The sequence below is a fragment of the Acanthisitta chloris genome, unplaced genomic scaffold, assembly GCF_000695815.1.
Source record: "Acanthisitta chloris isolate BGI_N310 unplaced genomic scaffold, ASM69581v1 scaffold13485, whole genome shotgun sequence".
NCBI lineage: Eukaryota > Metazoa > Chordata > Aves > Passeriformes > Acanthisittidae > Acanthisitta > Acanthisitta chloris.
This window is the reverse complement of record NW_008675420.1, coordinates 18,871-32,987: the sequence shown is the minus strand read 5'-3', so window position 1 is coordinate 32,987 and position 14,117 is coordinate 18,871. Positions and strand designations below refer to the sequence as shown.

The 14,117-nt window shown below is 38.7% G+C and overlaps 1 protein-coding gene across 1 annotated transcript in view; it reads right to left on the bottom strand.

Annotated features, from left to right (window-relative positions):
• Positions 1-1,176: 1,176 nt before the first annotated feature.
• The window catches only part of TSPAN8 (tetraspanin 8), a 15,847-nt gene continuing 2,906 nt past the window's right edge, over positions 1,177-14,117 (bottom strand). Inside the window, exons 2-8 of the mRNA XM_009075752.1 lie at positions 11,627-11,689; positions 8,491-8,619; positions 7,806-7,880; positions 7,613-7,720; positions 5,796-5,927; positions 3,732-3,815; positions 1,177-1,230 (exon numbers count right to left, since the gene is read on the bottom strand). Of these exons, the coding sequence (XP_009074000.1) occupies positions 1,177-1,230; positions 3,732-3,815; positions 5,796-5,927; positions 7,613-7,720; positions 7,806-7,880; positions 8,491-8,619; positions 11,627-11,689 (645 nt within the window). The remainder of the gene's footprint in view (positions 1,231-3,731; positions 3,816-5,795; positions 5,928-7,612; positions 7,721-7,805; positions 7,881-8,490; positions 8,620-11,626; positions 11,690-14,117) is intronic.

Sequence of the window (14,117 nt, the reverse complement as noted above, 5' to 3'; positions counted from 1 at the left end):
GGGTGGGAGATGGGGCAGAACTTCCTCTAGTTGTGTTTTAAAGGAAGTACTTGCTGCAGATGAATTTTCCTTGAACCTAAATCAGTCAGTATGAGACATGGGCAAAAGTCTCTAACCAAGGAAAGCTTTTAATATATTTTTCAGCAACAGGTGCATGACTCTGTCAAGGTGGAAGCAGTTTGGGTGTGCTTTGAGACAGTCCTGGGCATCTGAGGGATCTTAAAGCAGAGGGGCATGGTATGCAGTTTTCTCTTAAGAGCAGCTGTCTGGAGGTATTTAAAGTTGCTCCTATAGATGAAGATGAGGGTCCAGTGGGGTTGATGAAATCTGCTAACCCCAGCACACGGCAGGGAGGCCATCACTGTGCTGTGGAAAACCTCAGCAGGTCCCTGTGGACATCTTTGTATTTTAAAAAATCTTCTCCCTTTCTTTTCTGTCAAGGAGCCACCTAGGCCAGCAGCTCCTCAGGGGCTGGCACCACATAGATTCCCCTGGGGTGGTAGGGCATAGTCTGGTACCAGGGCCCATCCCTCCACCCCACTTAGAGGGAGAGCAGCAGGCAGCACAGGACCAGTCCCAGCTCCTCCATCAGGCGCCCCCTGGGTGTGGGCTGTGAAATGAAATGAAATGTGGCTTTCCTATTTGGATGCAAGTTTGTCCCTGCACTTCTCACAAGTAACAAAACCTCTGACCATATATACACCATATCAAGCATCAAACTGATCCACAACACTCATAATGAGAACACCCTGCTCCACAAGCAAAGCTGCCTGGCAGTCCAAGTTCCCCAGAGCAGTCAGCCACTGCACGATGGTTTGCAGCTGTTTATGGTGACTCTGCTGCGGGTGTTGTAACACGCATTTGGGCACACCGCACAGTGAACTCAGAACCTCAACCTGACTTAAATGCTGTCTTCAGATAAAATAAATGGCTCAGAAACATAAACAAAGATGTTTATTGCAAATAAAAAAATCATATTCACATCATTAAGTCTTGTGAATTATAAAGAGGTCGTTTTGCAAATTTTGAAGCGTCCATGTGCACAAGGCTTGCCCTTTTCATCAGAACAGCTGTCTGGGACATGCATATATTTATCTGAATGTGCCAAGCCAAATATCTTTCCACCTAGAAAGGTTTTGATTTGGCTGGTGACATCATTATGACACTTCCACAGAATCATTTTTTCTGGATCTGACAGTAGAGGCTCATAGAAAACACCAAACCAAGAATCTGGAAAACAAAGACATTTCTGGTATTACTTGGCAGTTCTGGAAATCCCGGAATACAACAGATACATAGATGGAATATTTTGTTTTCAAATGTCTTGGATTTACATGCAGGCTAAATCTGCTATACAGAAGATCTTTTCCAATAAAACTCCTAAAGAACATGTCTCCAGAATAAAGCCATTTTAATGAAGTCAGTATGTGCCACAGGTAAAACTGCAGACATGATGAAGAAGTTTCATTTATTTAAAAGTTGGAGTGCCTCTGTGGATGGGGAAACTTGTATCTCTGGGGATTTAAAATACAGTTGTTAGCTGTAATGGAGCAGCAATTTTTGAGGAGGTCAAGAAATTCGGACCAAAATTTTTCTAATAAAGTTGGAAGAGCTTTCTGATTTCATTGTGTATTCTAAGGGTTGTTTCCCTTTGAAATCTCTCTTCTTTTCCACTGTCACTCTCTTTTTTCTAAATATATGTGTCAAGTATATGTATACAGGTATACATATGCATGTGTCTATGTGTACAAGTTTACATCTATACGCATACTGCACCATTTTGAGTGGCAAATGGTCAGGCAATGAGTATTTTATATTCATCAGTAATAGATTTGGGAAAGAAACACTGAGTTCACTGAAGAAACTGTTTCTTGAAACAGAAAATTCAGTAGGGTCACCTTCTGTAGTGGGAAATACTGGGTCAAATTCCACGTCCTATGACAGACAGCTGGTGAGATCAGAGCAGAAAGCTTCCTTCTGGATTTAAAATTAACTAGTCTGTGAAGGTGTTCCACAAAAAATGGAAAGCATCCTACTGACACTTATGAAGCCATGAACTTCGTTTCATTTACTTCATACTTCATTTACGTAAGGAAAAGATGGAGGAGTGCATACGTAACATGGGGGCACAGCTAAGACAAGGGGATGGACTCACAGCTGGAATAAACTGACAAGGCTTCCCTGACATACCATGCTCACATTTTCACTTGTGCCAAGTGAAGCTGGGCCCTTCTCAGTATCGTTTTCACTTAAGGTGACCTGAAACCAGTAACAGCCCACAAGTGGCATAATGAAGCAAGCAGAGGTGGGAAGAGCATTTCTTTTTATCTGGGGGTTTCCAGAGCAGAGAGCTGGTTAAGCATATAGCCTTTAATTTGCAATTGCCTGAGAAGTCATAATATGTTAATATCTTTGGAAAGGCTAAATGTTTATCAAGTGTAAATTGCCAGCTGACAATCTGTACCAGCTGAGGCTCATATTGTTTATTCATGTTATTTTCTAATCCTTTTATGACTGGGAGAGGCAGCCACCACAGAAAATGCCAGCTGGAGAGCAGGAAGAAATGATGGCCAATGAAGTGAAGGCTACAACCCCCATAACTGCAGTAACTAGGGCAAAGTGACTTATAAATTACCTCAGGGATACAGATGCAATTTTATACTTCCATTATATTTTCTAAGGCCTTTTAATATTGGTGTACTTCACCTGTTTTCCCCCACAAAGTCTACATATGGGTTAGAGACCTGACCCCCACATATAGCGCCTTAAAGACTGTGCCCAGTAAGAAGTTGGTGGCCTATTCTCTCCCAGTGCTGCATCTATGTAACTCTTCCCTGCTTACTAGTATTTTCCTGGAAATGTGTTTTTGAGTTGGGGCTCTTGCCCACTCTTCCATCACAAGGAACAATTCTCTGCCAATGATGTTAAGAAGTTTTGCTTGGGATAACAGACAGGAGAGCAGGGGAATAGGGAAATCATGGAGGAAGAGTGTAAAGAAAGAAAATGACCAAAGAAAGCAACATGATGAAATCACCTATTTCTTTGTCATTTTCTTCTAACCAAAGCCTATCATTCATCAAGTAGCTGACTGGATAGCCTCACTTCTCCTCCTCTCTTCAGAGAAAATCTTGCATGTTATTCTTCAGTGTATGATGAGGCAATTAAAAGAAGCAGTTCACATACTCTGTGGTTTTTTTACACTCAGGCTTACATGGAGCATCACAGGTGTACACTCCGCCACATTCATACACAATCTTGATGGCTAAAGTACACCTCAGAATTAAAATTTTGTTACCACAACTTCTCCATTATAAGAATATGTAGTTTAGGGACTAAGTTTTCTTATGGGATAACTTTTTCCTCAAGCAAAGAAGAGAAAGAGGAGGAAATGTTTGGCTATTGTGTCTTGTGTCTTCTGGCACTGTGTATGTGCACACCCCTCTGTCCACAGGGTTTGCTATCAAGGCTCCAGGACTGTCATTTTTGTGCAGAAAAAGTCCCATGTGATACACTTATACAGGGAGCAGGGTGGTCTGATCTGGCTCAGCAGCCATATACTGTTCATATACTGTTCATATGAAATAACAGCAAGATTAAAGCTACAGTGAGATGTGGTTTTCCCTTGTCTACTAATTGAGCAAGCCAGGCTTTTTAATCCCATTCCCAAAGTATTTCCAAGAAGAACATATTGATTGTCAGCTACCAAATATTATAGTGGTGTACACTGGTACCTCAATAACAGCCAGTCCAAAGGCGATCCCCATAATTATGACCAGATGCTCTTGAAATAATTTGATAATCACTTCTCCACAAGTCTGAAAAATATGACAAAATTATTAATTATAAGTAAGCAATATTATCCTAAGGTTATTAGGAATGCATCTTCTAAAATAACTCTCACATGTTCTCTCTCTTTCTCATTAACTCTGTATTAAAGAAAGGCTATTTGAATTTACTCTGGTGTTTTGTTAATGAACACAAAGAATACAGCTATGCGTACCTTATGCTCTGAGAAAGATATGTAGTCTTTGCTTTCCCAAATATGAAGATTAATTTAGTAGCTGACTATAAAATAAAGATACAGTTTCTAAGGAAGACATACAGCTGTAATGCCTAATGTTTGCATGGTTTTCAGCTAACAAGGCAGGAAGTGTTTATTCTTATTTTCATTTAGCAATCATTCACTGCAAGGAGAGAGCTAATGCAGTCATGATCAGGTCTGAAAGAGAACTTCAGTTTCCCACCAAGCTGATCTTTGAATTTGAAACTTCAAGGCTTATTACTAGAGTTGGACTCTTTAAAATTAATTTTGTCAAATGCTTGCTGTTCTTGGGCTGGGACTGGAAGGAAGAGAGTGATCACAACTGAAGCTCTATGCAGAGCTACTCTCCTTTTGATTATATGCATACATCTGCTCTTATAATGACTGCATCCTCTTCAGGCATTGATAATGCTCCTTCTGCAAACTGTAGGGAGAGCCAAGTACAGCTTAAATCCATCAAAATTGCATTACTGTTACAACACTACAACTACCTTCCCCCCCCAATATAGTTATATTCTTTCACCATATTTCCTCCCTCACAATGAACACAATGGTCTTCTTCTAATTCTTCTAAAAAACATCTAATTTAACTTGGCTCAGAGGAGCACTGGAGGGAAAATCTTTTTTTTCCCGGATCACAAGAGCTGGGTGTCTCTATTAGCATCTTACACCACCATGAAATCTGCACGTTCATGTGAGTGACATCTTGCACCTGCAGTAATTTCACTGGTAGCACGTCATGTGTCCTTTGAGGGTTTGCCTGAGGCCAAAAAGACATTAAAATGTGGCCAAAACAGCCTCTTTGTACACATATTATTTCCAGACTGGGTTCTGGCATCTTTCTACTTAACCAGACTATTCCTTTGCTTTAAAACAGTATTTGCTTCTGTGGGACTACACAGGGAAAAAATTACTGTTCAGGCAGGACCTCACTATGGAGCTGTGCATTTAGGGAAATAAACAACCATAATGGATATTTACTAAAATCTGTTTTGTGCCAGGTACACACTGGCAAACTGTGCACCACCAGCATTCTAAAACTTCAATTCTTTTCTGCACTTTTTTTTTCAGATTTTCTTTCATATGCACAGAATCCAAATTTCCTTATAAGGAGACAGGTAAACCTTGAAATCAAATAACTGAGATCTTTACAGTCCATGTCAATTTTTGAGTATACTGTCTTGTTGCCTGTCACCAGATTTTTTGCCTTATTATTCTATTAACTGTTACAAGATTTTTGAAAGGCTGTAGTTGCAGGAAAGCACACTTTGAGTATGCTGCCATGAAGCCTACAACTTGTAAGGTTTCTTTCCAGCAGATCCTGCAAAATGAGCATGGGTTTTTGTAAGAAAGGATTATAAAACCCCAAAGGTCTTGCATTTAATGTGTTTGTTTTTCAATATCTCTTAGTAGTTTGAAAGTCACTGAGTCTACATGTTTACTACCAGAATGCACCTAGTGGGAACATAACCTTCTGAGGGAGAAATGAGAGCCACAAGGTAGCTGATGTGTGCTCTGACCCAGAGGTATACCCTGACCCCAAAGTCATAACAGTTTTCACCAGTAGTCATCATGCAGTCTGCTGAGGTAATAGATGGCACCAGGCAATGCTGGCTAACAAAAAGAAAGCAAAACTTTGAACTTTGTCTTTTTGGAAAGATACAGAACTGCTGACTATGCCAGTCACCAAAGCCAATCTTGGCTTAAAACTTGACATTTTGGAAAGAAGAGTGGAACATTACATTTTTCTTACCGTTTTATAAACAACTGTGTTTTGATAGGGGGCACAGAGGTCTGATGGCTTTTCTAGTTCACACTTACAGATTTCATCATTAAAATTTTTTCCCCAGTCTTCAGCTCCTTTCAGCAAACCGCAGCATTTGTTCTGCAAGAAAGGAGGAAATGGGGAGATGAGGAAAAAAGTGGTAAATTTTCAGTTTGAGGAGAGTAGATGAGGAAGCCTAAAGGAACAACAAAGGACAAATTGTCTTTCATCTTTTCCCATGTGGAAGTTGTCCCAAACAGCCTTTACATTTCCTTATCAGTTACAAGAATATAAGTGCACAATTTTGAAAAAAAAAAAAAAAAAGAAAGAAATAGGGGGGAAAAGACCAGAATTCCAATATAAAGTATTCAAAAAACACTGCAATACTATAGAGCAATTGTCAGTGTCAGAATGGAACTGAAACATGGAACAACAGTGGGTATAGTAGTTTTTGAGAATCAAGTCTTCTTTCTGTAAGCTATACTTGCAGAAGGAAAGTAATAGCTCCAGCAAAATCCACATTTCACATCTTGGAAAGTCAAGCTGGAAATGTAAAATTCAGGCACATAAAACTCTGAAATCTAGAAAAATAACCACTTTGAATGATGGTTATCCCTTTAAATTAGAAATGGACTGAGGAGACCAGGGCTCCATTTGGGGTTTGTGAAACCTAAACCAGGTGCAGTTTCACTTCATGTTCTACTTCATTCAAGCCACTTAAGCTCAGAGGTGCAGATGTGGGTTTGAGGTCCCCCCTCTTTTGAAAAGCAGCTGGAAATGTTCACATAATTTTGTATAAAAGCAAAGGCCGTGGGACACAATAAAGAAGTCCTGGTCTATTTAAAAATTAATACAGTAATTATGGGATTTTTCATTTTGCTTACCCTTCAATCATCTCTACAGGGAGCTGCTTATTATATCAGAAGAAATAAGCTGTCTCAGAAACAGAGGAGAAGGCTGGAGGTGGAATGGGGAAGGAGAAGTGGAAGTAACATAAGACACCTAAATATTATTTCTTGACTCCTTTTCTTTCACACAGCAGTCTTTAAAATCATAGGAATTGTCTAAGTCTATCCATCGAAGTCATCTCCCATTAGGAACTAAAAAAAATCTTAACAGCAGACATTCTGTCAATGTACAGACCCAGGTACTAGTAGGAGGGAAATGGGTCTACACTGTCAATGATATCAGTGAGATTCAAGGGTATTCTCTGTGTGAATCCCAGGGGCACAGCAACACTTGTTCATCTTCTGAGGTCTTGCAGATGAGGGGAGACAGGAAAAGTAAAAGTACAATAAAAACAAACTTCTGATCATATTTTCTTCCCTCTTCTCACACAGAAAAGTATGGCATTTAATGACTTCGTAGCAATAGGATATTCCAAATCATATACACTTCTGAATTTTTCCTCAGCCTTGCGGTAATCTTTCCTTAAAAGTACTGGATAGTTGTTATTTGGGATACAGTGAAGGATCAATGTTCTTTCAGAATGGAAAGCTGCAACAAAGAAGCAGGCAGCCTTCTCATGAAAGAGCTTAGCTAACTGTCAGTCTCACTTGCATGTTGCGTGTCCTTGCTTCATGGCTTTATAAACACTATTGCATAAAGAAATCATCACAGAAAGACCATGTCATATCCAGGGAACAGAAGCCCCTTCTGAAGTGTTTTAACCTGCCTTTAAATCAGAACCTTCCCCATGAGCTGGGAATGAAATTCAAATCTATAGCAGAGCAGTCATAAAATGAGACAAATGCCAGAGATGGAACAGCTAGCAAAACCCCTGCCCTTTGTTGCTTTTTAAATACCTCTCTCTGAAACTTCTGGAAGTTCTTCTGAAACTCTGTATAATTTTCTGCAGTCTCTTGCAGTGCCTTCACACCATCCTCCAGAGTCTTGTTAAGGAGACTTTCAGCCTACAAATTAAAATATAGTATTCATTTTCAGGATAGAAACAAAACTCTGTGAATACATCAGTGAAAATATAGAATAATACTGTACCTGAGATCTGTGCACTGCACCTAAAATACCTCCTGTGATCTGAAGAATCAGGATCAGAAGCAGACCAATAAAAAACTACGAAGAAAACAAAAGGGGGTGAAAACTATAGCACTTTTGACCAAGTCTACATTACTCTTTCATGTGCTTGAATAAGCACTAGGTAGAATGAAGTTCCAGTCAGAGCTGCTCCAGTTTTTGGTTCTTTGCCAATGAGAAAAGAGCGCACTCGAGAGAGAGTGTGCTCAGTTGGTGATCAAAAAAGGTGCACATCATAGTGGCATGATGGGCAGCATGCAGGTGAGAGGTGTTGGGTAGGAGAATGGGTAGGGCATTCTAAGTGGACCAGCAAAGGGAACAACTAGGAATTTATGAAATTAAATGGGATAGGTAATGGGGGAGGATTCATGGAGGGAACTTCATTGATGGCTCGATGGAAAAAAAGCTAGTGACATGCTCAGGTCTCTCTGGATCCTGTCTTCTTGTTGATGAGATCACCCATCATTTTTACCACACTAGAATTCAGAAGGGGCTCAAGCTTAAGGTAAGCAATGAAAACACATGATCATAATCATGCTTTTGGTTAAACTAAAAGGCTTCCATCCAGATTTCATACTACTTGTAATGACTTTATCCATCAAATATAGCTGTAGCCTGTTAAAAGTAGACGAATGTTTTTCTTTCCTACCAATAGCAGCATGCACCGGCTCTCCTTTATAGCACCACAGCACCCAAGAAAACCAAGGATCATAATAATGGCGCCCACGGCTATCAGCAAATCAACTCCTGCAAACAGGCTGCTATCTATACCCAGCTCCTGAAACAAGAGAGAAAAAAGTATCTCAGCTATAAGAAGATCCTCCTAAAAACATCTGTATCCCCCAAAACAAGATAATTACATTGGAATGAATAAATATGCTGATTAGCAACCATAGAGAAATTCTGACCCATAAATAAATGAAGCTCTAATGCTCCCATCTTAAACGTTTTGTTGGGGAGCTCAGTAGTGTTAGTGTAGAAAACACATAATCACGGAATGATTATATGGGTGCTTTTATTGAAGAGCTCTGGGAGTTGGGGTACAGACCCAAATCTGACTCTGACATGGTTCTGAGATGGATACATTTTTATACTCTTCTCTTACATAACCATGGTATAGTGATATGTTAATCATTACTTTGCTATTGTTCTATTGATTTCATCCAAGCATGATTCGAGTTCTCTTTCATCCTTGTTATGCTTCACCCAAGCATGAGTTTCAGTCCCCCTTCCATCGTTGTTGTATTTCACCCGAGCGTGAGTTCGAACCTTTAACTGATTTTAGTTTAGAAACATTTTATCCCATGTTATCAGTAGAACCTGGCTTTTCACAACCTGTCCTCTGCACAAGATGGAAGTCAACTCTACAGAGTAAATAAAGATCTCTTGTCTTTAAAACGGCTTTCAGGTGGTTTTCAGTAGATGAATCTTTGCTTTTTATTGGAAGTAGCAAACTTGATTATCTCAAAATCTCTCCTACATTAACCAAAAAACATTTTATCCCATGTTATCAGTAGAACCTGGCTTTTCACAACCTGTCCTCTGCACAAGATGGAAGTCAACTCTACAGAGTAAATAAAGATCTCTTGTCTTTAAAACGGCTTTCAGGTGGTTTTCAGTAGATGAATCTTTGCTTTTTATTGGAAGTAGCAAACTTGATTATCTCAAAATCTCTCCTACATTAACCAAATGTTAAAGAAACAAATCCTGTTTGTCATTAGAAGGCCAGGAATATACTCTGTGGCTGTTCCTGAGAAAACACTTCTCAGAGTGATGCTGGATATATTAGAGAAATAGTTAGATGTATTTTTTGAAGCAGCTTTCTTTTTCTTTTTCTTTTTCAGGCATGATCTCTAATATAACCCTCAGAGATGAGGACTCTATTTTGATGTGTGGGACATTCAACTAAACAATTCATATACCTCAATATTATTAAATATCGAAATAGTCAGTTCCCACTGGACTGATTGAGGCCAAAATGGAGCAAAAAAGTTCAAAGAATATTTTCCAGCGTGACTTCTGCCAAGATTAGCAAAAATATCTGGAAATTGTCACATTTATCTTCCCATGGAAATTGTAAAGGTATATAGACAAGTATAATTTGAAGAATGTGTTGTTCTTTCCCCTTCCAAGTTGGACTGAACCTCCTGTTATTTATTCCTAGAAAGCTCTACTTATCTACAGCCAAATCCTTATGATCTGTTCGATTATTATTCAGGCAAAACATATATTAGTTTTGAATGGGAACTTTGCCTGCCTGAGGGCAAAAATGCAAGAAAATGCTTACTTCACAGGTTTTTGGAGAGTACTGTCAGCTCAGGAAAGAAGTCTGGGACACATTTAAGCCTGCTTTTCTGAATAGGAAATCTCTAAAAAAATTAGAAAGGATAATAGTGGTTGTGGTTTTCCAAGCCCCATTTTACCACCTGAGCCATCATATGAGAGATTGTTGATTAGCAAGTATGGCAATTTTAGCTTCTAGTAAAATATTGATTGAGGAGTGAAAGTTGTCATTCTTCCTCTTCCACAGGAGAGAATGGCAGAGCTCTCCACCATGATCTAATTTACCCCATGACACAATGTCATCATGAATGGAGTTCTCTTGCATCCATCCTCTGACAGACATGAGACATCTGGTACTGCCTAAGGGCAACAGTGTTACCAGCTAAATGCCAGGAAATATATAAAGCTATCCTCTTATCTCCACCATCTTTTTATTTCCAGATGGAAAAATATTGAGTTAAAAATTACTGTTCTTAACTGATGGACTGTGCTGAAAATATGCTTCCATGTCACACCTGGCCATTTTTTCGCTTCTATGGGCAGAAAACCTTTTTGAAAGTAGATGAATCCAAATTAAATTGTCATATTCATTTGTATTCTATGGCCCAAATTCAAATGAAGAAACACACTGCTTGAACATTAGAATCAGTGCCACTGGGTGTGCGCTGAGCAAATGGGCCTGCAGGGCCAAGCTTCTTTGCACCAACAGGACCAACCTCTGCTGCATGTCTGCAAGATTAATAGCCCCTCAACTTTGTCTTTTTCCTAGTTTGGCAGAAGAGGAAAGTCATAAATGTCTGAAGTAATTTAATAACTCTCATAAAAATCCAGGAACGGAACTCAGGGACTCGTCTTCTCCCTCCAGAAGGGCTGTTAGAACATTTTAATCCTAAGTAAAGATTTTTGGATATCTAAAACTCTTTCTACATAAATATGAGGGGAACAGGGTAAGAAGTTGCTGAAAATAGAAGGGAAAAATCCTTGCCCCTTTTCTAAGTTGCAGTTAGTAGGGAAGAAAGAATTGTGTTATTGAAGATAGTGAGAAAGGTAAAACTATTCCCTACAAACATATGGAGTAACCCTAGGAATATATATGACTATACTATTGTAGTAGGGAAAAACACTGAAAGGTCTATGAGCTGCATGGCTCCTTATTATTCTCTCTGACACTGAAATCAATAACAAAACCATCATTCATTTTCATTAGAGGAGAGAGACTCATATTTTCAAACAGAAATCTGTGTGCATCTGCATGAAACTACATTAATAACACTAGAAGACACTTCATGTAGTCATGTCTCTGCTTGTGTCAATCACTTCATCTGACTACCTGCACCATGTTGTTTAATCTTAATATCATAAAATGCATTTATCTTTGCCCATGCAAACCACCTCAATGAAAGCATAGCAAATTTGTGGAAATCAAGATGGGAAATGAATGGAAAAGTGTATACAGTAGATTCCATGTTTTACATGGTGCTGGTATGACTGCATGCATTTACCTCCTGAATATCTTTGCTAACACGTATCCATATAGAGACTCCCAAAATAATGCAACCACACACCTGCAGGAGGAAATAAAGACAAGTTAGAAAGGTCAACAATTTTTTACTAATGTTCAGCATCCAGATTGCACCAGATGATATCCAAAATTCTGAAATCATTTGTTTGGCAAAGTGAAAGAAACATGAATTGCTGGAGCATAGAATACTGATTCATATCCATGAAACTTCATAAGGGTAGTTAAATCTTCAGGTATGAACCAAATCCCTGATGTTTCTTCCTCAGAGGACTATACATTTCCTTGATTATTTATAGCTGTGATTGGGAAACACACAGAAATTCTGTCACATGAGAGTGGAAAATCAATTATTGTATTTAGATAATATGTATGTAAAGGATGTTGTTTCTTGCATAATGGAAACATGTGAGATTTGATAAGGATATTTGCATAAATGTTGTTTCTAGAATTATCCAGGACACATAGCTAGAGACATATTCTCTACAGTAAGACTACCTGGAAAAGTTCTAAATAGTCTTTCTGCTGTTTCCAATGCAGCAATATCTGGCCATCTCCAATCCTTTGAATAGTCTTCTTACAGAATATATATAGTAATTATTTCCATTATACTTTTACAGAAAGCAACTATACTTGGTCATGTACATGTGAAACTTAGACCAGGATGACTTGCTTTAAGATGTTGAAGTCAGAGCAGATGAACCCGAGGTCCAGATACATTCCTTCATCACTAGTTGCGCTCCTGTTTCTTTGGTCATTGGGGTGCTGTTCCACTGTGCATCACTCACTCTATTCTTGACCTTGTCCCTGATGATTTCACATATTTCTCTTTATTAAATGTTGAAGACAGGCAATTAAGAGACTAGTCAGGCATATGGATTGTGTCATCTGAGACAACCGGTAGGAAAGAGAGATCACTGAGGACCAGAGATTTAGATCTTCCTGTATGTTGTTAATACTCAAGTCCAAAATGCCCCTGAAATGTTGTTATGTGCTTCCCATGAAGACTGGGACTATCCTTAACCTTTTAAAATTAAAACAGTTTTTTAAAATATGATTTAGATAATTTTTCTTTATAAATACTTTCCCCATGAAAGTTTTCATAGAATATTCAGAATCAAAGACCATAATGAGTTTAGCAGATTATTTAATATGGAACAGAGCCAGCATTCAGACATGAGCACCACACATTTTTTCTGCTCTAAGTAAAGCTCCTATAAAAACATTTTAAACATGAAAAGTTGTACCATCAATGACAGCTATATCATGTTATCAAATTTAACTAGACCTCTCCACTGAAACTTTCTGGATCCCACTGAATCTGCCTAGAAACTGATGGTATCATATGACTCTACATTTGGGTTTTATTCAACAGCACTGTGAGTGATGTGGCTATGCACCAAACAACTGCCTTATGTGTTGCATAGGACCTCCCATAAAAGCACTGCACAGTAGTAGAAGCCAATGCAGATAAATGTACAGAAAATTACCAGTCAGGTGGGAATCCTGCAATATTTATTTCTTCTATGCAAAACAGAAACATCATTTAGAAATAAAAAATTTTAGCAAGGTGTGCATATACTTTACTTTCAAAAACAGAGTTGGCTTAGGCTGACAAAATGTGCTCCATTTCAGTAAAATCTTAATGCTTTGTTCCTATTTTCATAACATACAAATTATACAAGAACACACAAAGAAAAGTTTTGAAATAACAAATCAAAATGGTCTGTTCACAAAGAGTCCAAGTTGAACATTTCAAGTTTGCTGGAATAATCCATCCTAATTTTTAAGTTTTCTTAAAATAAAGTTTCAACTAAATAAACTTTTATTTCAGGAAATTTCCTTTTTAATGAGCCAGTATTTTCCAATGGAATAAAAAGAGCTCTTTAAAAAGGTCCTCGCTCATTTTCCCAAAACTAGATGACTATTGTATTTTTGCTACAGCCCTTGATCAAGAATCAACAACCTCTCGTCACTGTCTCATGAACTGAACAGGAACAGGACTGCTGTCCCTCAAAATCAATAGGTCCTTCTCTTCTTGAGCCCTTCAGTCTAGTTAAATTAATATCACCTCAGATAAGCCTGCCATGACTCAGGATCAGCAGTATTTCAAGACTCTACACCTCATACACAGAAATACCAAACCTATGGGTAATTCCCTTCACTGGCACACACCTTTTTAAGCAATCAGTTCAAGGGTATCAAGAGAAGCTTTCTAGAGGGTTGCTTCTGTTCAGGAAAGCATTTGACTGGAACACTTCCTTGAGATACCTGACATTAACAGTGCTAGGAATGTGCTACAGAGAATGTGTTCTATGGCTCAGTACACCTCCTACGCTTGTGTTGCTGTTTCCAGGGCTTGAGATGTTCAGAGGCTGGGTTTGGGGGAGGGGCCACTTTGCTTGTAGTTGGGACTGCATGTCTGGTATCAATAACTGATCAAAGATACTCTGTAATTAATCCTGTTGCCTAGA